The sequence below is a fragment of the Cygnus atratus genome, chromosome 1, assembly GCF_013377495.2.
Source record: "Cygnus atratus isolate AKBS03 ecotype Queensland, Australia chromosome 1, CAtr_DNAZoo_HiC_assembly, whole genome shotgun sequence".
NCBI lineage: Eukaryota > Metazoa > Chordata > Aves > Anseriformes > Anatidae > Cygnus > Cygnus atratus.
The window spans coordinates 131251994-131279350 of record NC_066362.1 but is presented as its reverse complement, the minus strand read 5'-3'; the positions used below and the strand labels follow the sequence as shown (position 1 = coordinate 131279350).

At 37.1% G+C, this 27357-nt stretch overlaps 1 protein-coding gene across 3 annotated transcripts in view; it reads right to left on the bottom strand.

Annotated features, from left to right (window-relative positions):
* Window positions 1-27357, bottom strand: part of MID1 (midline 1) — a 240592-nt gene that overhangs the window by 7372 nt on the left and 205863 nt on the right. For all 3 annotated transcript variants that reach the window (XM_035542309.1, XM_035542308.1, XM_035542307.1), the window contains exons 4-7: window positions 20252-20359; window positions 16288-16436; window positions 12656-12783; window positions 5485-5628 (exon numbers count right to left, since the gene is read on the bottom strand). In XM_035542309.1, coding sequence (XP_035398202.1) covers window positions 5485-5628; window positions 12656-12783; window positions 16288-16436; window positions 20252-20359 — 529 coding nt within the window. The remainder of the gene's footprint in view (window positions 1-5484; window positions 5629-12655; window positions 12784-16287; window positions 16437-20251; window positions 20360-27357) is intronic.

Sequence of the window (27357 nt, the reverse complement as noted above, 5' to 3'; positions counted from 1 at the left end):
ATGCTCACAGGCATTCACCCCACCTAGCACTGAACAAAGAGGAGCTCCTGAGTTAGGACCTTACCTAAGCTAAACTCTCTACACAGTCAGAAGAGAGAGATGGGAAGTGTCTGCTTCACCTAATTCATCTTCTAGCAGAAGGCTCTATCTTCTTTGATGATACAAGATACATTGGGTTTCTCTCCTTTGTCCTTCCTGTCTTAAGCATCCCAGACTACTGGTGTTCAATAAATGCTGGATGCTGTGACTAACTTGGTTACTTTGCTCTATAAACCTTGTTGTTCAGCAAGCTCTGCACATGCCTCCACACTAATGTGTCCATGTGCTTCCTGACTGTGATCTTGATGACAAGGTTCAAACTGAAATTTGATTCAAAATTTTGGTAATGAAATTTTGATGATATTGATATTCCAAGTGCAAAATCTTTCAGAATGAAGAACAGTAACTAGTAAGAGCCAAGGTAAGCTTTTAGGTATGAAAGAATATTTTGTCACTATATCAAAACATTTTGTCTCTAGTTCTACCCTAACAGAACAACCTTTCTTCTCAGAACACAAAAGAAGATAACTAAGAATGATCAGGGAAATGAGCAAGCAGCCTGGTAATGTGGGCATCTGGGGGTAACTTGCCCTCTCAGCTCCCTGCCAGTGGCAGCACGTTAAAGTGGAAAAGTACATATCTTCTCACTGCTGCAGCAGCAAAAACTAAAGGTCTGGTATTGTAGCCACTCCTAATCCAGGCTACATTCAGGTTTCTTGTTTCAAAAACTCTGGGCTTTTTACAGGGTTATGCAGGTGGTAAAACAATGTACTTTTAAAGTGTAGCCTACAAAAATGTAGGGAATTTAAATTACATCCTGGAATGGTGCAGTGAGCACAGTGATGTCCATACAGGATGTGTGAGTTTTCAAAACAAGTTTCTCAGAATCTGGAGGTAATAATTTGTAAAGCTGTTTCCCTGATGTTGGCTGTTGATGCACTTGAAAGAACAGATGGGAAAAATCCCAAGGTGTAAATCCTCCTAAAATTTACACTGCTAGATTTTAATAAAATATATCTTCTTGAAAAGCAGGAGCACAAAAGTCATAGGAAGGTTATTTAACCTCTTGAGTATTTTAATTATTTTTAAATGCTTTATTTAAATAATTACCAATTCAAATTGTTAGAATAAATACAGTAGTTGAAGGCAACAGATAACTTTCTACACCCCCTTGCATTCCCATGTGAATGAAAAAAAATATATGCAGGACTTCTGCAAAACACCTAGCTTTTTTTTTTTTTCTTAAACAACAAACACTCTTTTAATACTTTTTAATAGGCAGTTTTCTTCATTTTATCCTAAACTTGCTTTTGTGTCATTAAAAGATACTTGCTGAAAACCTCAGTATCATTCTGAAAATTATAAGAAATCTGTTTTTTAATTAATTAAAGCTTCTAGAAAGAAAAAAAAGATAGACTATTCAAAAACTCATTGGTGATCATCAACCCACAGTTTTTCAGGGAAGCATGAGGTCCTAATTGTCTTAGGACAATTATGTCTACAAAATTTTATCCTATCTCATAGGAAAAGTAATCACAAAACACAGGTAAAGTTCTGACAATACACTCTATCCTTAACACAGTTAATTTTACTATTTTGCCAATGTAACAAACATAAATTCCATTTAATGGGAAAGAGAATTGTTTACTCCTTTGTGTCTTGAAGAGAGTCTCGTGTGTTTTCCATGAAGACATCTTGTGTTGCAGCTCGTAAAAAGCTGTGTGTTTAAATTTTAACCTTCCTGAAGCACACTAAAGAAATTCCATGAAAAAAAAAATCAAACAAAAAATACTTCAACATTTATTGGAATGAGATAATGAAATTATATTGCTAGGTAGCTAGTGACAAATTTGAAAGCCTTTACAACATTCAGATTGCAGATGATTAGCTGCCTCTCAGAAATGCAAATGCATGAATGGTATAGCTCTGGGAACAACTTCTTTAGTAAAAGTCTGTTTAATTTAAAGTACTGTATTGCTCTTACACACAGAACAGTGTTGCCAAGCATTTAATAGCAAGCAGTTTGGCCACATTTGGAAATAATCTTTCCTGTATGAAATAGGATTCAAAATGAAATACTCTAGTTGGACCTTTTCCATCAAATGTTAACTTCCCAATATTTCAGTTAATAAAAAAGAATATAGTTGATTATTTTGGATAGAAAATACAGTAGAAAAACTTAGCATTGTTTGTTTTTGTTACTGAATTCTTAGCAATCTCTGAATGATATATGCCTCTGGTGGAGGAAATGTTCTGGAGTGGAAAGTTCAGTCAGTCTGACTACGTGGTTTTAAGAAACAGATTCCAAAATAACAACCTCCATTAGCATGGTAGGTGGATTTGTATGCAAAGTGATTCCTATTGCCTCAAGGGAAAAAAGCTTGTTGGTTTTTTAGCTACTTCCTCCCAACTAATCCATAGCTACAGTAACACAGACCTGAAGATGATCTATGAACCTATTTACTTTACCTGCTACAGGTAACACACAGTAGCAATGGAAACTTTTGGGGATATGACAGAGCAATTGAAAAAATATATATGCAACAGCATGTAAATGACATAAATAGAAATAAATTTGTGCTAATCTAAATTCTATTCCATTAAAATAGGATTAAAACAAACAAACAACAACAACAAAAAAACAACACCACAGCTTCAGTTCATCAAAACATCAAGGCTGCAGTACAAAGTCTAATTCCACTTACAGTGAAAAGAGCTCTCTGTGTTATTCCATACTATTATAGTACGCTCCAATATTCTAGGGATGATCTTGGAAAATCATCTATAAAAGTAAGGACCCTCATACCGGACAGAGGATATAATCCAACAAAGTGAAGAAATATCCAGTCACGAGTAAAATCATGATGTCAGTGGGCAAAGCTCCACTACCAGTGGAAGCTGGAATGAACTGGGAGAGTCCTATGTATCAGAAATTTCGGTAGACCTGTAGCAGCTCTATTAGATTTGGAAGGGTAAAACTCTTCCATTGGAGGTATAAAACTCCTCATCAAATAATGAGATAAAGAAAGCCTGACAACATTTAGAAAAACCTTCCATTTATACTTCACTTTCATAAGTTTGTATTTGATTTGGATTAAATTATAACTTTCAATGAAATTGAAAGTAATAGCCAGGATATTTAAGTAAGATCTAGCTGCAGTTAAACAAACAAACAAACAAATAAATATTTGGGCCAATTTTTCCATTTCTTTCTTCTTCCATTTCAGATCTTAAGAAGATTTTATAAACAAAGTTTCTTACAGTGTTCATTTCTTTTCTCTTCAAACTTTTAATGGCACCATTTTTTGCAAAGTGATAGAATGAAAGTTCAGATTGCACACTGAGTACTTCATGCCATATCCCAAATTATCATATTGCATCTCTGAAAGAAAACTAATTGATTGTTTTGCAGATCAAAGCTTTCACCTCCACATGGGAAAACTACAATACAGACTCAAAATGAAATGCCTTGTTATTTATTCACCAGTAAGCAAAAAGTAAAATCCCATATCACAAACGTGTGGAAATGGCAAACTTTACTATTGCCATATTCATATGTAGTAGCAATAACTGACTTTTATAAAGCCTTCTAGCATAATGTCATAGACAAAAATGGATCAGAAAATACACTGCATGTATTTTCATGTATCAGAGCAATACACTGCATTAAGTTATTGAGTCCTGTCTGCTTAATAGTGGAAACCAGGGAAACTTTCCTTTCCTTATATATCTGGCTCCAATTTGTTCCAAATTACTATTAAACTTTTGGTAGCTAACTTGCTCAGATGTAGAAGCATGTATTGAATTTAGTTGTTTGTGTTTTTTTTTTTTTTTTTTTCCCAGTATTCTAGAATTTTATCACGTGTTGCCCAAAATTAGGCTATCTAGTGAGATACTAAATGGAGGTTTCAACAAAACATTAATTAAATTTTCAAAGGTCCAATTTATTTTTTGGTCAATCCTGAATACCATAATATATTCATAATATGCTACGTCGAAATGGTGCTAAAATACTTGCACATGAATCCTCAGATATCCTTTCATATGGCTTGGAAAACTAACTCTACTTTAGTGATGGAGAAAATTAGGTGCTCACAGCAGCAGTGGAGTCAGCACAAGTTTGTCTTAGTCCTGAGACTTGGCAGAGACCATACAATTTTTCCACTGATATAAAGTATGTAAACATGTCTATAGCACTGACTTTCATTAAAAAATCTCAAAACAAATTTTATAAGAACAAAATCACTTCCACATTGGGGTGGAAGCCTATCTAGAGCTAAGCCTATCTAGTTCAGCGTGTGGCTAGGGTTTTTGATGGTGGACAAAAGCAAGTGCCCAGGAAGATGTTAACTGACAGGGAAAGCACACAGTGATCATTTCTCACTGTGCTCTTCCAGGCTCCAATACCATACAGCTCTGGGACTTCCTGAGCCAAGAGGAAGTCTCTGCACTTCATTGTTTTCATTGGATTTTTCTAGCGTATCTCTCCAGTCATCTCTTCAACTTAAACTTTTAATCAACAACCCTTTTTGACCATGACTTTCACAATTTAAATCTATATTGGCTGAACAAACCCCGTCTTTTGACTGATTTGGTTCATTTCAGTCTCCTGCAGTTTCATAAAGCCACTATACGTCAGATAGTAGCATTCCTATTAAACATATAGGGATCAGGATGAAGTTAAATGACTTATCCAAAAGCATACTAAGTCAATGATAGCACTATCCACTGAACCCAGAAGTGCTGACTGCCTAGCCAAAGATTAGGCAATTTTGGAGCATTTTGTCAGAAAACTAGCTATGTAACAACAAAACAATCCAAGGAATAATATGTAAATTTGTTCATTCAGGAAATTCACAGTCAAAATAGTGTGTGTATTTAATAAAAATGTGTGATAATAGAAAATATGAAACAATGGTAGCTAATCTCATTGCAAATCAAACAATGTTACCATACTGATCATTGTTCCACTGATGTCTGCTGCCCTAGTCTGCAGTATACAAAGTGAGACCTCTCTTCTGTGTCCTTGCAGACAGTAAAAATCAGAGAGAATACTTAATGTATATTTTTGACAAAGGCCCAGTTGTCAAGGGGCATGTCATAAATAACAAGGAGACTGCAGTACTAGTTAACAGCTAGTTCAACAAAGGGTCCCAAGTGTCTGACTATCCTGGACAATGGAACTGAAGTTTTCATCCCTGAGGCTACATCTGCAACAAGGGCTCTACGATGCAAGAGACGATTCCTGTAAATATGGACTAATACATGTGCCACTGGGAACATGTGCTGGCTATTGCTTTGGATTTAAAATATTGGCTTTAAATCTTCCTAGAAAATATGTTTTTCTTTTGTTCCTGACATATGAGTATCTTTACATGTGAAAGAACTTAATTTGCAGTGAAACCATAAGGAAACAGAACTAGAAATGAGAAGATTTTTACTTACTAACAACATTAGCTTGTCCAGTGAAGATGGTGTACTGCAGCTCATAAGAGACCACGCTGAATTCATCATCCGATGTCCAGTGGACAGTAATAGTATCATAAGAAGCTGTACAGAGCTCTTCTCGAATGGTGGGAGAGTTGGGAGCTGTCAGATACAACAGAGGAGGCTTACCAACACAGTAAAGTATTTCCCTTCTTACCTGAGATTTGGGCATGCATCTGACATATGAGTTTGCAGCCCTACTGACCAACAGACTTTACAACTACTTTTTTACTAATTAGACTTAGATTGCTATTAAATTGTTGCTAAGGAATTCTTACTATTAATATAACCACCTAAGAGCTCCAGATTTTGAAAGTGTTTTGTATTAAAGAAAATTTAGTTTCAGACAACCTAGCAAAAATTATGTGTTGGTGGTCATGTTAAACTGTGACTGAGTGGGTACAACTGATATGCTAGTTTGCTAGGTTTGTTTCCGATCATCACATTAAAATTATCAAAGTTTCATGGATCCCTATCAATAGGGAAAGTCAATACTCTTCACTATTGACTTGAAAGCAGTGTTTGCCTAGCTTATCTTAACAGAGATTAGCATAAGTGGAATCTAAGAAATATAACTTTGGGGAAGCCTCTAAACACTCTTTCTTTCATGCTCAATCTTCTCTCTCCATGTTCATTTAAATTTATTCTTAACTATCCTTTTTAATACAGATGCATATAATTTCTGTTGGCTATACAACTTACTTTTTCAGTTTTATGTAAAGAGTTCTTATCATAACATCATGGCTGTAGGACTTTTGCAACCTAAAATTCAATATCATAGCTAATTAAATAATTCTAGAAGACAACCCAAAAATTTTAATAAAAAATTGTCTTTTTTTTTTTTCCAAATCAACAAACAAGATTGCTACAGTTTCTATGTGCGGCAAGCTATGCAGTCTTCTTCCGCATTAATACACAATTTTGATTTAAAGAGCTATTTGAAAAATAAAACTTGAAGCAAACTTCTTAGGTCAAAATTTTCCTTATTTGATTTTTTTATAAAGATAAAAAATGAAATAAGAAACAAATGAGTCTTTCTTTGGGCCTTCCTGCTTACTTGTCTCAGTGGGAGCCTAATTCCTAATCATCTTCCCTACATGCCACCATCACGCAAAAAAAATAATTCTTGTACTTAATAGTGTTCCTCCCAGCTGTCACAGAGTGAGGAAGGAGGGCACTCAAGCTGAAACAATTACAATATGCCTAAGTTAAAGGAAAAGGAAGGCAAATCTGAATGGTATTTTGGCTGTCAGTTCTTTAACTTATGTTAATCACAAATAATTCTGAAGGAATTCCACCTTTCCTTTTCCTTTTGCAACAGCTTCTGTTTATACATATAAAATATCTCTTTTACTTTCCACTAAGAATTTTCATAGCTCATATTCCTGGTTTTCTGATGTATGTTCCCAAGGATTAAAGTGCAGATGCATTTCCAAGCAGCCTCTTTCAAACAAGGGGCATAAGGAAATGTTCAAATGTGTTTCATGATATGACCATGATTTGTGATGCTCTAAATATTGTAGCACGGAAGCTTACCAGTGACTTTTTTTTTTTTTTCTCAGAAGAAATACCCTTGGGACAGATGGATATTAATAAAGAAAGAGAGAGAAATGAACTAAAAGAAGAACAGTCATCTCAGGAGGGGTATATAAACAAAAGGGAGAAAAAAAAAACACTCCTTGAAAGGCAAGTGTGTTAATATTCAACTAAAGTCTTCAATCTCCTTCTGCACATAACAGAGCAAAACCCTTTACTTGAGAATGTACCTGTTATTACTACAACACAGATAATAAATATTAACTTAATGGAACACAACAATTACTGAGTGTTTAATGAACTGTAGACTGCATTTCAATAGCACCTAAGTCTCTTCAACTCCTTTGAAAATGACAGCCTTGATGCTCTCTTTATATGCACACCTGGCTGGCCTTATAGAAGTCTGGAGATTTACAGGCTTTCACACAACCAGGATGACAGGAAAAAAAAAGAGAGAGAGAGAGAGAGAGAGAGAGGGAGAGAAAGGGAGAGAGAGGGAGAGAGAGGGAGAGAGGGAGAGGGAGGGAGAGAGAAAGAGAGATTTGACCTGAGCAGGACATCATTTCCCTGGCTCCCTGGCTCTTGTTATTAACCCACACCTGCCTGAGACTGCATGGCATGAAACTTAGCTCTCCAGCAACACTCATTTCAAAAACCTTTCAGAATAAAACAAAATATACCTGCTTCTCCTGAAGACTGACAGGGAAGTTTGCATGCAAACAGTTAATCTTAAGACTTCTGAAATAATGTAGAAGTCTGACTGCAAAATTTATCACCCTGCAAGACATATTTCTTTGGAGAGTAGAAGTCCAGAAAGCAACTAAAGATTTAAACTTTAATCAATTATCTTCACCATCACATTTACTAGTACTGCTAGAGAGTTCACGTGCCACCAGGAAAGCTCTACAGAAAGCCCAGAGCAATCTGAAGCACCTTCCCTCAGAGCCTTGACTAGGGCTTCATCACTGCTCAGGAAAGGGAAGCCCAACATGCTTCTACAACAGCAGAGGAAGAAGAGTCCTAGTCAGTTCTGCGTAGCCTTAATGCTACAAGTTGTACAGCCTCATACTCCACTCCAAAAGCAGTGATTGTCCCTAAGCACTTCCAGTGCATTTCAGAGTGAGGACACAGTACTGATTCACAACCATAACAAGTCTGAAGTTTGACAGCTGATGCAATTAATACCCTCAGCTATTTGCAGCCTCCTGTCTACAAACTCCCACTCAATGTCAGGAAGAAATGAAAAAAAAAAGTGAAGCAGCTCTAGAAACCCCCCAAATTTACAGCCTTGAACAGCAGGGAAACCTGAAATCAGCAGCAGCAGACTTTGCAGGGCACAAAGAAAGCTACAGCAGTTTCAGGAATTGCTTTCTAACATCTGCAGCTCTCCTTGGTCATAGAGTGGCAGTCTCCATAAGAGTACCAGAGCAAACATCTGGGAGCAGTAACTGCTTCTTTTGCTCTTTCATCCACCTACATTCCCAAATCAACGTTCTGACAAATGAAAATCATTGCTTAAGGCTGCTTTAGTTCAGTTGTCTGACTTCAACTGCAAACTGAGCAGATACCCTTAGACAGTCAGGAACCATGCTTGAAATAGTCAGGAACCACATCTGAAGTGTCTGAAAGGTAATCACAAATATCCAAAAAGCAGTTCTTTAAATTTGATCCTAGAAATAACTGACCTTGTGAGCATGTTTACTCCATTTCAGAGCAAAGTCAATCAGGTTGGTCTAACCCACCTTCAGTTCAATGTCATCTGTGTGGCTTTTGACCTGAAGTAGGCTGAAAGACTCACTTGGTCCAAACACCTGAGAGGCAGTTTAGGGAAACTGCCCCTTCTCATTGGCAAGTCCCATTATGAATGCAGTGGTTCCTGGGCAACTATTTCTAAATCCTTTCAGTGTGAGGTCACAGAGGTTGATCAAAACCACACCAACTTCCTTTTGTTTGCTTGGTGTCCACCTTCCCTGGAATTGAGTGATTGACTTTGTAAGGTTTTCTTACTGATTTTGATACTAAGGAAAAAGCAAATAAAGCCATCTCTTTGACTTAATGGTGCCAGAATCATAGAATCATAGAACGGTTTGGATTAGAAGAGACTGTAAAGATCATCTAGTTCCAACCCCCCCTGCCATGGGGTTCCACTAAGTCAGGTTGCACTGATAATAGAAATATTAATATGGCTGAATATGAACATGAGGGAGTTGAGGAAGCTCCTCTGAAACTCTCAACAGTTAATTACTGGCTTCCTGTTGTATCATGATACCAGACTGAAACAACATGAAGGAACCTGAAAGGCAAAATCACATCAGATGTGGGTACATACTAAATGTGTTAATAGCATGTCATGCACGAGTTGGCATCAAGAAGTCAGTCATGCAACTACATATATATAGTCTTTGGGTACAACTCTCCAAGAGCAACTGAATGAAAAGAGATTATATCCAAAGCTCAAGACTGGGCTGGTTCTGGAAGGGCTTTGATCTTTTAATAGTGAAAGCAATTTAGGAAGAGAGACAGGTTGCAAAAGGTGAATGAAGTCATTTTCATGTGAAAAAACATCCTAGCATACACTAGACAATGTGTATTTGTTAGCGCAGACATAGCTAGTGATGGATGAAGAAAATGTATCATTATTTCATATGGGATTTCTGAAGCAGGGAAAACTGCAAGTTCAAAGAATAGATGTTGCTGGAATTGATTTCATAGTATTAAAACTTAAGACAAGTATTTTTGATTCACAATGGATAAAAATGTTCTTATGTCAACAGTATTGTGCAGGGAATTTGCAAATCATAGACATTGCCTGGATCTAGCTAGATACATGTTCAGGAAAAGATCGGTTCCAGATGAAAAGCTTGAGCAACTGGCAAGTTAAGAAAACTTTCAAAAGATATCAAGACTATAGATACCAAAGCAGAAACAGTCAGAGGAAGATTAAGGGTATTGTTTTACTATGCTGAGCTTGACATCTCAATGTCCAGCTGGAAACTTTCAGAGAGATATTGGAGATTTTCATTTGGATAGCAGAAGCTTTGGACAGACAGCTGTGCAAATGATGAGAGCAAACTATTTACGTTTATATTTGTGAAAGCAATAGCTTGGGAGGAAAGAAAGATGCAAGCTTCAATGTGCCACACAGAAAACTGGAGTTGGGAAGGTGGAGGATGAAGAAGATCTGATAAATAGTACATTGGGGAAGAGTACCAAAGAAGAAGAAAATTTCAAGAAGAGAGCTGAGGTCACTTGCTTTGAAAGCAACTGACAGCAGAGAGAATGAGGCTGGAATTCAAGTTTTGACTTTTTTTTTTCCTTTTTTCAGACGCAGTACAGATGATAGATATAATATAGACATCCTCCCTTAATTGGCAACACAGATGTATCACTAGGACTAACAAATGGTCTTTATTTTACTTAACAATGAAACATGATAAAAGTAAAGACCAATTCACTCTGACACACAGTGTTCAGTGTAAAATCTATGAAGACTGCACACTCTGAAAGGCTGAAATAAAACAAATCTTCCTCTAGAGTTTCTGAATAACAATAGAGAAGAATCAAATGCATTTGACTTTCAGGGTAATATATATACGATACATTACATATATACATATATTTACATAAATATATTTTAACAGTCTGAATTGGTTACTTTTTATGCTCAGATATTTTAGACATGTTTTGGACTTTGTCATTGCAGCCACATGTTATTTCTTAATGTGAAGAAAATGATTACAAAGACAGAGCCAGCTAAAACTGTTCTTTGTTGGCTACCAGGTGCAATAAATTTTTCAAAAAATGGTTGAGGTAGGAAGAAGGCACAGGAAGAGCACAGCCAGCATGATGGACCACAGAAAAGATGTGGCATTGAGCATTGTGACAAGACTACCCTTCATTTTGGTACAGATACATCCTTCCTTTTCTGCATTGCACAGCAATTAGGCTGATAATATTGACATGTGATGTGAGACTAGAGGGTGAGAGAATGAACTGCTAAATGGAATCTACCTTGTATATCCTCAAAGATCTAAACCACAATTATCTAAATTTGAATGAGTCTTTCTAGCCCCTGTTTGGAGCCAATGGGGAGAACTAGGCACCTCCAGAACAGAGTCAGCTGACATGGCATACATGCCTTCACATTAGGTGGATATTCCTCTTTGGCTATAGAAAAGCCAAGGCTGGTGAATTTTCAGGTTGATTCCTAGGTAAGGGCAAATGAGTGTGGCTTTTTCTAGCCCTTCCTTTTATTTCCTTGTCTTTTTATAATTTTGCAGTGAACCTTCAACTTTGATGGCAAAATTCCAGCAAACTCTGGGGAAAGTGGGAGTGAAGGGAAAGGCGGATACCGTAACATTTCACTGGTGCTGTATAAAAACTAGTAAGCGACTCTCACCACAGTTTATTGTGTATTATTTACTCAGGTACGCATCAAACACTGATTGCATTCAACAGTTACACAGTGAGACAGAAATTTCTTGCAGAAAAAAACAAAACAAAACAAAACAAACCTTATTCAGATATGGCAAGAACCTCACAGATTTACAAGGCAAGGGTGCATGCAGACAGCCTTGCTACTTCTAGTATTCATTTGATCCTTTATACCCCATAGTATTCCCCTGCAGAAAAGACAGAATCTAGGCCTCTGCATGGCAAAAGATAATGTGTTTGACCACAAAGAGGCTGCATGCTTTTGCATTCTTCTGAAATTACATGGGTATATTTCCTGCAACCTGGGCTAAGAGAACAGCCCTGTGTTTTGAAGTGTTTTTCTAACAATGCTCTTTCATTGCAAACTCTCACTGCTCTCAGAAGATGCTTAAAGAGTCTGCAAAATGAAAACCCACGCCCCGTCTCTTCTGTTTTCAATTGAACTGGAAGGAATTGTTCTAATTCTGGCATTGAAATTAAAACATCCTAAATTACAGTAATTTGTTTCTTTTTGTGAGTCATTATATACTCTGACACTGCACATTACTCAGTACGGGTCTAATGCTGCAGGAGTCTACAGGCCAAAGCTCTCAGTTAACTGAGCTGGAGCTCTGCTCTGCAGAGCACACTGCATGCTCCCCAGTCTCGAATGTAGTAAGGTCCTCCAGTTATGTGATGGGGGAAATGCACAGTGACGCTGCTATGAGAAAACATTTTTCTTTGCTGAGCCCTCCGTGCTGATTGCTTGAACAGCTTCTGGTTGCTCATGGGATAGTTGCCAGGCTGCAATCTGCCACAGCGAGAAGGCAGCCCTAAGGGAGAGGGTAACTCATGGAGCCTCCTGGGAAATGAGATTCAGCCCCTGCTCTCCTTCCTCTGGCCTGGAGAAGTGCTCTGGGCCACTCCAGGCTGAGCTCCAGCTGTTCTTTTATTTCATTCTGCTGCCACAACTTTTAACTGTTTATCACGCACACTTATCCACACCCTGGTGGGGAGGGTGTGAGGAAAGGAGATGAGAGGAAATGCATCCCAAATGCTACCTGGGGCACTTTAGGGCTGCTAGGGGTAATATCGTTAGGATTAAATGGGAGAGCAATGAAGAAAATCCTATCGTTACTGCTTTATGAGGAATATAGTAGTATCTTGAGAAGAAAATTACCTGTAAGATAATCAAGGCATTCCAACAATTTCTTCTCCCTGGTAAAATCAAGTGCGAAAGTATCAAAAGTATCATTGAGATTAATTTCAGGAATTAGAACCTGGGAGGATGCAGTTGCCATGGAAACCCTGTAATGAAAAGAAGAAGTATTTTAGTACACCCAAAGACACAATAGCTTTTACGTCAAGGTAGGATCTAATCATCATTATCACTGTTATTTCTCATAAAGCTTGACAAAAATTTTTACAAGTATTTTATGTATATTGTTTGTTAGGAATTTCTCCTGCCACCTTTACTTTTTGAAGTAAAGTCTCCCATAAAAAACTGTTATTATTACTTATCTTTTGCTTAATGTGCAGTGTTAGATAAGTTTTTAACAAAATATCAATTAAGCAACAATATACTTTGAATTTTTCTTTCCAGCCACCCTCTGAAGCAAAGTAGCATTAGCACTATTTTTATTTGTGTTTTAAGTGATCCTGACAGATGTTGCATCTTTCTCAACCCCTTTTTCCCATGTAGTTTCTTGCTTGAGGCATTCCTTCACACTGCTTTCTCAAGGGCTTGGTGCAGATCACCACACCTCCTCAGCTGTTTAGCACAGCACACTGCTGTTAACTTCAAAAAGCACAGGAGAGAGATAAAACCAATAGATGTCAGCGCAGTTTATTTTGAAAAAAAATAAAGCCAAGCATGTGTGCATACTCACATTTCCTCCAAACTGAAATATTTCCTTGCCTACCTTTTTTCAGAAACTACATCCACTTTTGTCTGTCCAAGAGTACTAACATAAAAAGATGAGTTTTCACAGGAAAACTGGCAGCAGGATTCATTTTTTGGATCCTTCAGCCTGATATCTCAAAATATTTGTTAGTGGCTAGGTGAATACTGGATACGCTTAAAAAAAGATCAGGTGAAAATACAACAAAGAGGTTAATAAACCTTGTGTTATACAACAGAAAATTGTTGTTTCACTTTGGAGATAAATAGATAACCATGAGCACAATGTATGTCAGTTATCTGTCATTCGTGACATGTCAGGTCAAAATATTTTGATTGTTTCAATTAAGTTTCCCAAATTAGAGTATTTCACTGTAGATGAGACTGAAAAGGCTCCAGGCCAAACACTTGTTAAGAACTGTGTTTTCATATTTCTCATTTAGTATTTTAGGAACACAATTAGAAAATTCAAAAACTGAGCTGTATATTTTGTTGTCTTCAGCTCAGTTTTCAAAGACTCAGCTGAGGAGCTTTCCTAGTCAATAATTCTTGTTATACAGTTTTCATCATCATTTCTCTTTGAAATTGTGGTTGTTTTTTCCCCCACTCCTCCCATCCCCCAGTAGCTCACCTGCAGTTACAGTTATGCTATCATGTTTCTATATCTAGCAGAGAAACAAGACATACATTTCATTTAGGGCCTGTGTTAGGGCAAAGCCAGGCTGATACACACCTACAAAAAATCATCAATGGCCTTGCTAAGAAACCATCAAGCAGCTATGCAAGGAGAAGACCTTCTCTGAATGCCTCCATAAAGCACACATTTATTATGAAGAAGACCATAGTACCAGGCCCTTTTGGACAGTTATTTTGAACAATGCAAAAGGGACACTGTACTTGGCTGGACATGGATTTTCTAGGATAAATACATTTCACCCATTGTAAATAATGCATGATGTAAATCACTGCAGGGTGTGTAATGTCTTTGCTATACCTAGTTACCTATTGTGCTTACAATAGAGAATATTATACTGAAATTACTTTGAAATGTGAGTATGAAGAAATGCAATGAGCATAATTTCAGGAGACTGTTTTAGCTCTGGTAGTTCAGGACCCTGGTGAGAGTGTTGCATGCGTAGCCTAGAAGCAAACAAAATATTGCTCACCACATAGGAACAAGAGAAAACTTGTGAGAAATAATTTATTAATCAGATTTAGTCTCTTTCTCCATTTGTAATTTGTCTGCAAGCACCTGGTGTTTTTTCCCCTCATTTTTATTCACTGCTTGGAATGATTTTTTGATTTGCAGGTCATTGACAGTCCTCTCATTATAGATAGTGATCTGTAATAGCCAAGAATTAGAACTGGTTGGACACATATGTCAGCTGGTCTCATTTCTGTTCTCTGAGCATCTCTCCTGTGGCTGTATTTATGATGCAACTGCTCATTTTTACAAGTTCAAAATTGGAGCTTCTCTGAATATTCTCTGGCAGTCTGTTAAAAAGGTTTGTATCTCCGTAGGTTTCTGTCCTAGTGCTTATTCCACTGGATACTGAAAAAAGTCCATATTCTCACCTTCAGCATTTTACTCATGATATTCTTATATATTCTGTGGTAGTTTTGCTATCAGCTTCAGCTGGGAAAAAGAAGTGGCGCAACATAGCTTGGTGATAGAATATAAAACAGGGTACAAGTCTGACAGACCAAATTTAATCCATTGTCTTGTCTTTCCTTGCTTTGCCTTTCTCAGCACAGTTTCAATTCTCTGAACATTTAAAGAGTAACACAGAGTTTCTCGCTTGTTTATAAATTGGTTAAAATAGCTTTGGTGAAGTCTGATATTTTAGGAATCTGCACACTGTGCTCCAGAGTAAGTGATAGGCTTAAAATATATATAAATTTAGAACAAGGAATTTCATTATTTGGATTAGGTGAAAATTGGCTGGACATTGTGCAGATACAATGTGAACCCACAGATTAAAATAAACAAAAGAAGAAACAAACAAACCAAAAACCATCTGAATGAATAAAGATACTAGTTAATAGTTTTTTTTCTTCACTGTCACAGATACTTGCTCCTTTTGTTTCTCTTCCTGATGGCTAAACAGCTGATAGTTCCAAGATTTACTTTTTTTTTTCATCAGAAATTACTGATGAAACTCAGTGGGAATGTTTTAGCACTCACCCTGTTGCCCTGAAAACCAGATTGAATTTTCTGACAGCACAGTTTCCTGGAATCACTCGGGCCCTTGTCTTTGGGTCTTTGATATATCCGAAAAGGAGCTAAGATCTTAGAAGTAGTAGAAATTCCTGGCACCCAGGAACCCAGCACAGCAGTCTCCATCACTTCCAGACACACAAGTTGTTGAACCCCCAACTCTTTGAGTGGGCTACCACAGAGATGTCCATTGCAGATTCCCAAAGGTACACATTTTGTTACCTTTCCACATGCTATTTCGTGAAGGATATGAGACAGCTAAGATCATACCAAAATTCTTCTAGGGAATGCACTTTCTTCCTTATTTCTTTCTCAGTCTCAGAATTTTTCATGGATTAGGAATTTCAGTTTCCAGGCACCTGATTTTTCATTGTGTTTAGTACCAGATCTCTGCTTGGCATCTATTAATACCTATGCTACCTCCTTCATTTGTGCATGCTCTTACTGTTCTAACATTTATTTCACCCCCTTTTCTGACTGCTCCTCTTTTCAAAGGGATGTTTTGATTTAACCTTAGAGTATGATCCTTCTCACTCTGTCACAGCCCAAAGTAGTGTTATTGGGGAATGCAGCATCCTCCTCTCTTTGACCACATCACCACAGTAGCGGTACAAAACAATATAGCCATTATGACAACCTATCTGCCTTAAATTGAGACTCTTCTGCTTATCAAGAGGAACATCTGTTTTTTTACCTTTCAGTGATATTTTTAGCAGTTTGCAGGAAGCGAGCATGATCATTCTCCTTCAGAGACTGCTCAGCCTGAGAGATGAGGGACGTCGAGCGCTCTATGCACTGTTTGCAGTTCGCAATCTGCTGAGCCAGTTTTCTCAACCTTACCACCTTGAGTGGAAACATAAGAAAGCAGTCAGTTTTCTAACGTCACAAATCATGATTGCATTTACACTTCCGAGACAGAACTGTCATGCAAAGGGGGAGCTAAGATGAATGGCTTCACTGACAAGAGCTTCTTTCACACCAGCTTGATAGTGAGCGCCTTCCACTAGCCACATAACATTTTTAATAAGGGCACAGGCCCAGCCTTTATACCTCAAAGTTTTCCACATGGAAAACAACAGGGGAGAGCCAAAACAAGCACAGCTGGCCTATTTTCCAACAGAAGAAACGTCATTTCCTGGTACTTTCTGCTTACATGATAACTAAAGACTATTTAGATAACCATTTCCCTGAAGTGATGAGATTTGTGTTAAAGGCAACTTGTGGATTACTTACTTTTTTCCTATTACTGAGGAAAATTTCATAAAAAATCATCTGAAAATAAAACTTGAGTAAAAAGACTGTTAAATTCTCCCAGCAATACATGCCTGCCCTTTTTGTTATGTGCTTTTAGTCAGACAGGGTGTTTTTTATTTGTTGGATATTTTTAATAGGATAAAAGGACAGTAGTACAGAAGAGATGATTATTATTACTGAAAACACATGTGTTGGAGATAAACACAGAAGATGTGACTGTAATCATTACCTGAAATATTAGGGAGGAACACAGTCAATCCCCCATTTAAAGACAATGTTGGCTAACAAAACTTTTAGTTCCTGAAAGGTCTGGGAGATCTTCCTGTTGTTATCATACCAAGATTGCTGCTACTTCATAGTTTGAACAAGAGTAAGAGAAAGGAAGGAAATTAAATAAATCTGGAGTTTAGAAAGACCCAGTTACACGAAAAATAAGGATACTAAACTGTATGTGGATTGGTAAATTTATAATTAAATAAAGTTCCTGATCTCAGCAATTAGAGTATAAACTTTGAAGTTACTGAGTTTGCAGGTATAATTGTGGCAGGAGTTCAGCATTTTTAGCAAAGATGAGGGTGTCTTAGTGCACCTACATGACAACAGAAGTCAGTAGGAAAATACATCTTTTGGCAAACTTTCAAAAAGAACATACCATCCAAATGGTTAATAATATTGGTGTTTCGATAAAGAGAAAAATGCTGGGAAGGCATGGAGATTTTGGTAATGCTACTGATCTGATCAGGTTCTCTCCTCACAGTTCAAGAGCTCCAGATCCCACCGACTTGGAGGCCCTCCCACTTTGTCCATGTCTTTGCTTTGCTGGATGCCCAAACCTGGATGTAGTAACTAGATGAGGTCAAGTGCTCAAAAGTGCTGAATGAGGAAGATAATCTCTTCCATTGTTTTACTGGCTGCACTTCTGTTGATAAAGCCCATGTTGGTGTCTTTCCTACTTTTGACTCATGTTTAGGCTGTTGAGCACCAAGATGTACAATTGCATTGGGAAAGACTTAATAACTGAAGTACTCTCACAATTACTTATGCTAGTAAGGAATTGTATTCAGATCCTAGCATTTTATAAATACACTGGGAGGCGGAGACAGATAGATACTGAGAAGTGTCAACAGACTGTTCCATGGAGAACATAATATTTTCTGTAATTGTGCTTTTACTCAGAGATCACTATTTGGTTACACCAGTCTAACCAGAGAAAGGTTCATTGCAGTAATAAACAACTCATCTCTTTATTTAAGTATTAATTAACAAAATGAACTGAAATAAATGTTACCTTGTAAGTTTTTAACAATTAGATGTCACGATTTGTAAGGTCTACATATGAACTTGTTTTTTTGTTTACTTGAATTTTCCTTATGTCTTCAAAAAGACAACTTTTAAAGGAAGGAAGTTTATCTCCTGCCCATAGTGGCAGGAATGACCTCTGCACTAAAATTATTCTGTCTATTTAAATCTTTTTTCCTGTTATGTGCTTTGTTGGATTTTATAGGTTTTGAGTGATAAGTGAGATTAAGGATGGAGCTGCACCACATTATAAGACTCGTATGTTTTAATCTGAAGCCCTGCAGTCACAGCTAGAACTATACTTGAATGCTTCCGTCTCTGTAGCCTTAACTGTGGTCCTCTAAACAAATTTGCCATGCTCTACCTTCCAGAAAGACTATGGAGAACAGTCACAGACTGCTCTAAAAGAAGACAGCTGGGGCTGAATTTCCTGTGGCTTTTCAGATTTTCTGGCCAATATAAAGAAAAAGAGTTCCCTGGGCACTGTAATCCTTAGCAAGATTTCATGATATGTATCTAAAATGCTTGAATTGTAGCTATTATAGTATTTACATAATTGCTTAGAAAAGACTAGCCTGATTCTCATTTTAAGAACATATGAACAGCTGATCTTAATTGTCTATCTAGCTCACCATCCAGGACAGGCCAGTAGTGGAGGCATCGGACAGGGAAGTAATACTTTCTCACAGCACTGTCTCAGCCAGCAGCAATTTGTCTCTCATAGATATCCTGAGTTTGAAGTGGTGTCGTGGTATTTAATTTTGTATTTTTGTTGTTGCTGTTGTTACTTTTTTTTTTTCTTCATTTTGTTTTTCTTCCATGAGTTAATCCACCTGTCTCTTGAACCCATGAAATCTTCCAACATCTACAACATTCTGAGGTAAAGCATTCCAGTCTTTAACTGTCTCTCCATTGGTTTCACTTTTTGGTTGAACAAAATGGAACAAAGAATGTGGATAAATTCTGATATCAGATACATTCGCATAAATCTGGAGTCAATTGTATCATAAATCTTCCATGCTTTAATGGATATTAGACTACACCTTGGCAATATACTTTTAAAAAGCAACTTATGTATATAACACAAATCCAAATGAATGGAAAGTTTTCTATTTTGTTGAAAGCACAACTGGACTCACAGAGTCAAAACAATAATGCAGAAGGCCATCATTTCCATTTGCAAGGAACTTATATTTTGTTAACAGCATGAGGAAATTCAGGTTCTGTCACACAAGGTACAGGACTTGTGGTTTTAAACATGTTTAAGTCAGCCCTTGCCTACAGGCTTTTCATTTCAAGTTAATTGGAATATCTTGACAACTGAGCAAACCATTTAACCTGCTCTTGACTTTGTTCCTTTCCTGAGCTTTTCCCACACAAGAAGAGTTTATATTTGACTTAGTTAGCTTAGCAGTTAAAGAGTAAACACCATGTACCAAGAAAATAAGAATGTTAATTCAGCTCTAATGTGTTTCTGGGTTAACAGATAGCTAGCTTAAAGAGTTGAAACCTGAATATTTTACTGCCCAATATGTTTGTCACTAATAATCATCACACCTCAGTAATTAGAAATGTATACTCCATTTTCTGCGTGTTTTTGAATATTTTTTTTCATAAACGTTAGATTTTCTATTCTTAAGAACGACAGTGGTTGAGATGGATTCCTTATGTAATATTATTTTTATAAGTCTTATAATAAATAATTAAAGAATTTAGACTAACATATTCTTGTTGATAATTGTCAGCCACAATAGCAAGTGTTGTGGCACTTTGTGAAGGTGAAAATTTTAGGGAAACAGTCAGACATAGAGTGAAATAAGCGTTAATTAGTCATCACTTTATTATTATTTACTGATAGTGATATAATTTCACTGTTTATCCTTAAAACTCATAATCATCTGTAGGAAGAGAAATGCTAAAGAAAGTGTTCAAGTCTAATGTACTGATGTTAACAGATTTTATTCCTCTTTACATGAAGGCAGTAGTGGCCCAGGACTACATAAGGACTCATACAAATTTGTATTAATAGCATCTGAAGTCAAAAAACTGTAAGCATGAAGAAGCGATGTTGACCTACTTGCTATCAAAAGAAGAAAAGTTGTTACCTTTCCTTCCTTGATTTTGGTTCCAATTATTTGTCGTCTTTGCTGGATTATTTCAATGAGCTGGTCACATTCTTCCATCAGCTTGGTTTCTTGACGGGATGCATTTACCTACAAAGCAAGCCATGTTGATTATTAAAACTTTTTTTTTTTTTTTTTACTCCGTTCTGTGTACAATAAATGTGTTGTTTGGCTTTTCTTATCTTGGATTTGTGACTGTGACACGTCTGAAAGTTTTATTTGAGTCTTATTTGTACCTTCTGTAAGAGATGGGACTAGCAAATAGATAATTATTTTATTTCTAACTCAAGTGAGGAAAGCCTGGTCCTGTGATGACTGAGTGATGTCAGCTATAATTGACATTAGTGAGAAGTGAAAGCTTTTCCAGAGATGCTTAACCTGTCACAAACGCAAGAAGTACATAGGACTGCAGTGAATACTCATGCATGTAAGAGCACAAGCACTGGAAGTACTGGATCACACAGTCCCTCTAGTACAGTATCCTGTCTCTATCAGCTGCTAGTATGAACATCTGCTAGTAGAGCACCTTACAAAAGCCAAGCATGTATGATGGTTCCCATGATTATTGTCTCATCCTCCAACCAATTGCAGAGTCTTTTTGAAACAACTTTTACATCATTAGTAATCCTCATAAGAGTTACCTTCTATGAATTTTCTCACTCTTTCCTTCCAACCCTCTAAAATTTGTTCCTCCATCCCCACCCTCCCACGACAGTGAGATCCAAAGCTTAACTCACAGTCAAGCAAGCAACTATCTCTTTTAGAGGGATTTGAACCTCCCTTCAGCTGCATTTTATGACCCCAAATTCTTTTACTGGAAAGAAGAGTGATACCTAGCCTCAATTTCCATGCCACCTGCAATTTTCTAGATCACTGTTTTATCCTCCTGTAGGGCTGAAGAGTCTGAAATGATTCAGATTTTCTTCACGTGAAAGCTGTTCCATACTTCCAATCATTCTTGTTTTCTTCTCTGAAACTTTGCCAGGTCTACCACCTACTTTTTCATAGGGGGAACAGAACTGTATTATATGCCCAAGGTGCAAACAAACTATGGAGTTATACAGTGGCATGATACATTCTCTATTTTGTCATGATTATTTTTATAATGATTCCTAATGTTTGATTTGCTGAATTTAATACTTGAAAATTTAGTATTTTTTTATTATTTTCAATGTCCATATAGTAGTTTCTGAAAGACTCAAGTTACCAAAGATCCAAATGACATTATCTAGTCATGTGCATTTAATGTTTTCTTTATTAGTAGTACTTTGCCTCTGACAGTTAATCAGCTAGAAAGCATTAGCCGTGCTTGTGTAGATATCTACAGTATAAATGTATGAGCCGCTGAAACTATTTTTAGCACAAAAAATCCTCACAAAACAAAATGTTTTGTTTCAGGTTAAGACTGATTGTTTTAATGAAAAGTCAGCATTTAATATGACAAGCAAAATGGACCTCCCCACCAGCAGTATGTTTAGCTTATATGTATGAAAGAAAGACGGAGAAAAAGACAAAAGGTTCTAATCATACCTACAAAACAGAAAAAAACTAAAAGGAGTGATGTCAGACCTGTGCTTCCATACACACTTTGCTAAGAGGTTAAAACAGCCCTCAGCCTTGGCCAGTTGCTCGTAGAACCACTCCGCATCACCTTTTCCATTGGGATAGTAGATCTAGAGGTGAACCAGAAAAGGGAACGGTCCTAGGTAAAGACTAACTATATTTCCCCTCTTTGATTATTTTTTTCAATCTGATGAGCCCCTTGATCTGTCTCAGCCTTCTTTTTTTTTCTTCCAACAATATGTTTAAACACGCGTTTACCTGTAAGCACTTTATGGAACTCATCAAGATTAAGCAAATGCTTATACATCTAAGTTTGGACCAGGACCAATTTTATAAATACCTTCTTATGTGAAATGCATTGTGTCCTCTGGGCAAAGAGGGGACTTGTTTACAAAGGCCTGTTTTCATTTAGATTCAGATTATCCTTCTGAAACCTTCATAAAATTAAAATTTAATCACATATTCCATTGGCTTAAATGTTAATTAAACTACTGGTATTATAAAGAGAAAGTATATTTGTTTCTTGAAGGCGATAGATGGTGCTGAAAGTGCTGGAGAGATCTACACACAAAAGGTGAAAATGTAGGAAATACTTCCACCATCCAATTTTAGGTGCCTCTTCATTTACACACGTTAGCTGTTTGCTTTGCCTGGCTTCCCACCATAGTCCATGAGGAGAGAGAGACCACAGAGCAGCTAACCCAAAGCCTCTGACAGAGCATATGTCTCTCCAGTGACAGTTTAGGGAGCCTAGAACTAGTCAGTCAACATATCAGGCTTACCCAAGGGCCAAAAATTGGTTTGTGTGAACACTGTTGTTCATACTCCACCTCTTCTCATTATCCCACCACCCCAGGTGCATAACACCCTCTGGTCATGCACTGTATTTTGGCGTGAACTTCTGCAGGGCTGTTTTCAATGAGGTGTCCAACACCCAAGTGTCCCCTGCCTCGACTCCTGTTTCACTAGCGGATTGAAATTCCACCAGAGTAGGGAATCCCAAATGGGTTCAGTCAGAGGCAACAATCCTATTCAATACACATGGGTGCAACTCTTTTTATATTGATACCGAGGTCTGCTCATGCCAGAGCTGACTTTGGCACTGAATTACTGTAACAGTTCAAAGGATTTTTGAGTAGCTTCCACTCAAAGTGTTACTTTTATCACCACTTATATCATGAATGTGTTTTGTCTAGCAGATCTAAGTTATCTCTGGGGTAACTGTCATGACAGAGTTCGGGAAGGCTAAGACAACAGTATTTCATTAATGCTCAGGCTGGTTTGAAAAATAAAGTATTAATTAAATCTTAAATTACAAAACTCTAGACGAAGAAAAATGAAATTCTTGTAAAAAATCTTTGTATTTCTTACACACTGACTGCAGACGTCTCTGTTTTCTTTGAAATCTGAAAAGTATACTCTTTTGTAAACTTCATTTGAAGACATTTCCAAATTTTATAGCTTGCAGAAGCTTATTAAAACTGGAAAGGATATTCCAAAACTATTTGATATGTCTGAGCTTTGTATGAATGTCCCCCCCCCCAAAAAAAAAAAAATAAAAAAAATTTGGGGGCTTTTCTCGAGTTGAAATGCTCCTTAATCAAATTTTCAGCCCAGAAGGCCTCTGATTCTGTAATAACTTTATAATTGAGCACATGCCTAACTTTAAGTGCAGTATATTAGTGGTGGCCCTAAAGGGACTACTTGTGAGATTAACATTGAATATTATTTACTTGTGTATTTCTGAGGACTCATATGTCAGACCAAAGAGCCTGAGGCATGGAGCAGGGCTCCGCTGTACAGGTGTTACAGAAATACCAGAATAAGACTCTGCCTTCTGCTTGAGTCCTTTGATGAACAGCAACCTTGACAATAACTTCCAGCTGGGGCTGGCCAAGGAATACGAGTTCTGTCTGGTGAAAATATTTGAGGTTTTATGTTCTCTACTTTTCCACAATAAAAACAAGCCCTCTTTCCAAAGAGTTCATTAAAAAAGACTGAGAGCTGCATTAGAAAAGTCTGGAGTCTGCATCGCTCACTTTGGTTGCGGGAGGCTCTGAATCATGCACAGAACAGATTTAAATCTGGGCTTCCTCCATCCCAGATGAACGTTGACTCTTAAATATGAGATTTCTATTGTTGGAGAGTTAATGCTGGACTTGGAGATAATTTTCTGTTGAAAATTCCACTGACATCAACATGCTTAGTTTTGACATCAAAAAATTCCTTAGAAATCCATGACCACAACTACAATGAAAGTAAAGTTTTTTGGTTTGTTGGTATCATTTTTAAAAACTTCTCTTCCATACCACAAAACTTTTAAAAAACTGACTAGGAGGCCTTGCTAGGATTTAGAAAAATTATAACTTTTTCCACCACCAAACATGCAGGAAAGGACATATTCTAGTCCTGTTGCTTTCATGGGGAATTTATTTCTATTTCTCCAATATTTGAAGACCTGAGACAATTTACTGAAAAACAATATGCAGAGATCTTTCCAGGTTTTCCAGACGGATGGATAGGGTCTAGTAGTCTGAGCCTCAAAGAGTGGGTGTTAAAAAAATAAAAAATAATAATAAAAAAAAATGGAAAGAAAAATGGGATTTCCTCAAATCTCTGACAGGGATCTGGAAACCACAAACCCTCCTGACCCAAAGGGGAGAGCAGGTTAGCTGCTCACAGGTCCACAAACTGAGAACTACTTTGGAAAATGTTCTGCTCTAGGAAGAGGCTTCCTAGGCTTTCATCTTCAGAGACCTGAGTTAAATTGCAGCTTAGGTCATATGAAAATGAATGTGGTGGATTCAAAGTCCCTAGCAGATGTCTGGGAAATCAGAGAATTGCAATGCTGCTAGTGATGCAAGGTTACAGAAAGTTTTGATGGTTAATTCAAAGGCAAGTGTAGTGTCATAGAGCTAGACTCATACCAAAGAAAACTAATATATTAGATTCAAAGGATATTTTAATGTCTCAGCAGACTTCTTCGCAGTAACAAATCTCTCCCTTTGGGATTCCTTATGGGTGAGGCAATTTTGTCTGCAAGTGGAAATGCATAAGTCCTTCTTTGGCAAATAATTTCTAAATGACAAGCTAAATAAGACACCCTAAGTTGGAGGTTGCTTGCTTTTTCTAAGAATATAGTGGCTGGGATAAATTAATCAAAACCAGAGTAATTTTTATTCACTAATCCTAGTGCAAAATGAAATAAAGTAGGTTGTAGAAAGAGTCTGATCTTTGGAAAGTGAGGAAGGCATTTTGGTTTCAGCTTTACTAATTAAAAATGATCTGCATGCCTCAAAATGTCACAGACATGGCTATACAGGTAAAGAAGAGATACCAGCTTTCCTTGGTGGGTATGAGTTGATGGCTACAGAATTTACTGTACAACAACTTACTCACAAGTAAACAAAAACATCAGAAAAACAAATTGCACTGATTCCACTTAACAACTGAAGCATCATTGCCACGTTCCATTCTAGATTTTGAGTCTGAATTCCTTCCAAAGAATTCTTTCTTTTCATATCCCTGTTTGATAATATAAGTTATTCAATTTGATTCTGTAGAACAGAAGTAACTCTTAGAATAAAGCTTTCTCAGATTTTATCGAGTCTGGGAGTAAAACTGATTTTATCTATTGTGACAAACTGTGCCTTTGGAAATATGCGAAATTAATCAGCTTGCCATCTGAATGGATCATCTACAACTTCTTAGTCTAAATTGGCGCAAGAGAGTGGAATGGCCATCTCCCATTTCAAGTGTGCCAGAGGCTTTGTTTTTGTTTGCATTCCACATTTATCTCTAACCAGAAGACCTGTGTTTACAGGCAGTCTCAGAGCAGGTTAAACTAAGGTCAGCACAAAAGTACAGCAACTTACTCTGGCTTCCTAAGAATTTTGTGAATGAAGAATTGATTAGGCCAGGATACAATATTTTGGGTCACACCGATAAGACTATCTTTCCCAATCTTGACTAAAAGTAAACCTTTTTAGAAGTTTGAAATACTCATGTTACTTATTAAAATATTATTTTAAAGTCTTTTGTCCCACTGTGCTTTGAAGCAGATGGTTGAGAAACTAACTAGCAAGGAACCTGCAGTCCTCTAGTGACATTTACAATCCAATCAGAGGAACAAACCACAATGAACAACAACAAAAACAAAAACACAGAAGCTTCATGGAAAGCAAACTAATAAGATTGACATTTAAAACATAAAAAAGTTTTAAACTTTGGAAAGTTCTAATAGAGAGCTACTCCAGATATGATACTGACAGCTGTAAAGCCCATAGACTAGGCTTGCTTCAACAAATCAAGCCCTGTTTTTATGAAGCACAAATGCAGCATCTTGTTGAATAGCTGTTTTTTTTTCAAGGATAGGAAAGCATTCTGGAGAAAAGACATTTATTGCCAGATGAACCACAGTTTCATAACCCATCTGCTGAAGCTGGTATGGCTACCTGGCAAAATGGCTAGGCAGGGCTCACCTAGGTGACCTGGATATTGCACTATCACATGGGAAGCAAGTAGAGAAACAGCAGCGAAGACAAGAGAGGTGGTGAGGCTTTTGGCAGCAATGAGGTTTAAGATAGGATTAAGCTGTTTGTGAAACTAGCTCTTAGGAGGGATGAGTTTTTTCATATTAATCCCTTAATTTCAGTCATTGTTTTTTGTGTTTTCTTTTATGCGTTCTTTGAATTTAAGTAATGTTTTTGTTTTGTTTTTAATTGACCTATATTTACTTATTTATTGTTTTGATGTTATTTTTCCTGCTGACACTAAGCTTTTGTTTCTTGTTGAGCAAAATATGCCACTTAGTCTGTTTCATTGAGGGTAGAAAAATAAAAACAATTAAATAATCACTGAAGTTCAACTGATTGCTGAAGCCAATGCCCTTGTATCCAACAGTTCAGTACTTAAAACGCTCATCCAGGATCTGTGGTCTTTAGCCCAGTATTTAGCATACTTGCTAGAAGAACAATGCCTTTGGTCTCCTTGCTGCTCATATTATTGTTCAGCTATTTATGTTAGGAAGATAAAGGAGAAACTCGGAAATCTTCTGTTCCCATAAAGGTAAATGTCTCAAAACAGAGTTCCAAAAACTAAGGACATTTTGACAAGCTAAACTCTCAGATGGTAGGCACAAAGCTGCATTACTTGAGTGATTAACAGTGAACTGAAACACATTTTCCACTCCAAGGACAAAGTTTTGCAGGAATATATGTCTAACAAGTATGTGAGCATACCTGTGTATGGATGTGAGCTGGAAGGAGAGATGGAAGGAACGGGAACTGGCATTTTTACCAGACAGTGACAAACATTCCTTTAGTTTATATATAGTCCATGTGACCCGTACTATAATTACAATTCCAATTTCTAGAAATTACAAAACAGTTGTAGGTGAAATGCTATTTTCCAGTACGTGCCTAATCTGTACATTAAATGTATGCTTAAGTGCTGCAGCTCTAGACATATATATGACCAATTATGCATTTAATTAGTCATTTGTGAAAGCAATTAAATGATTACTC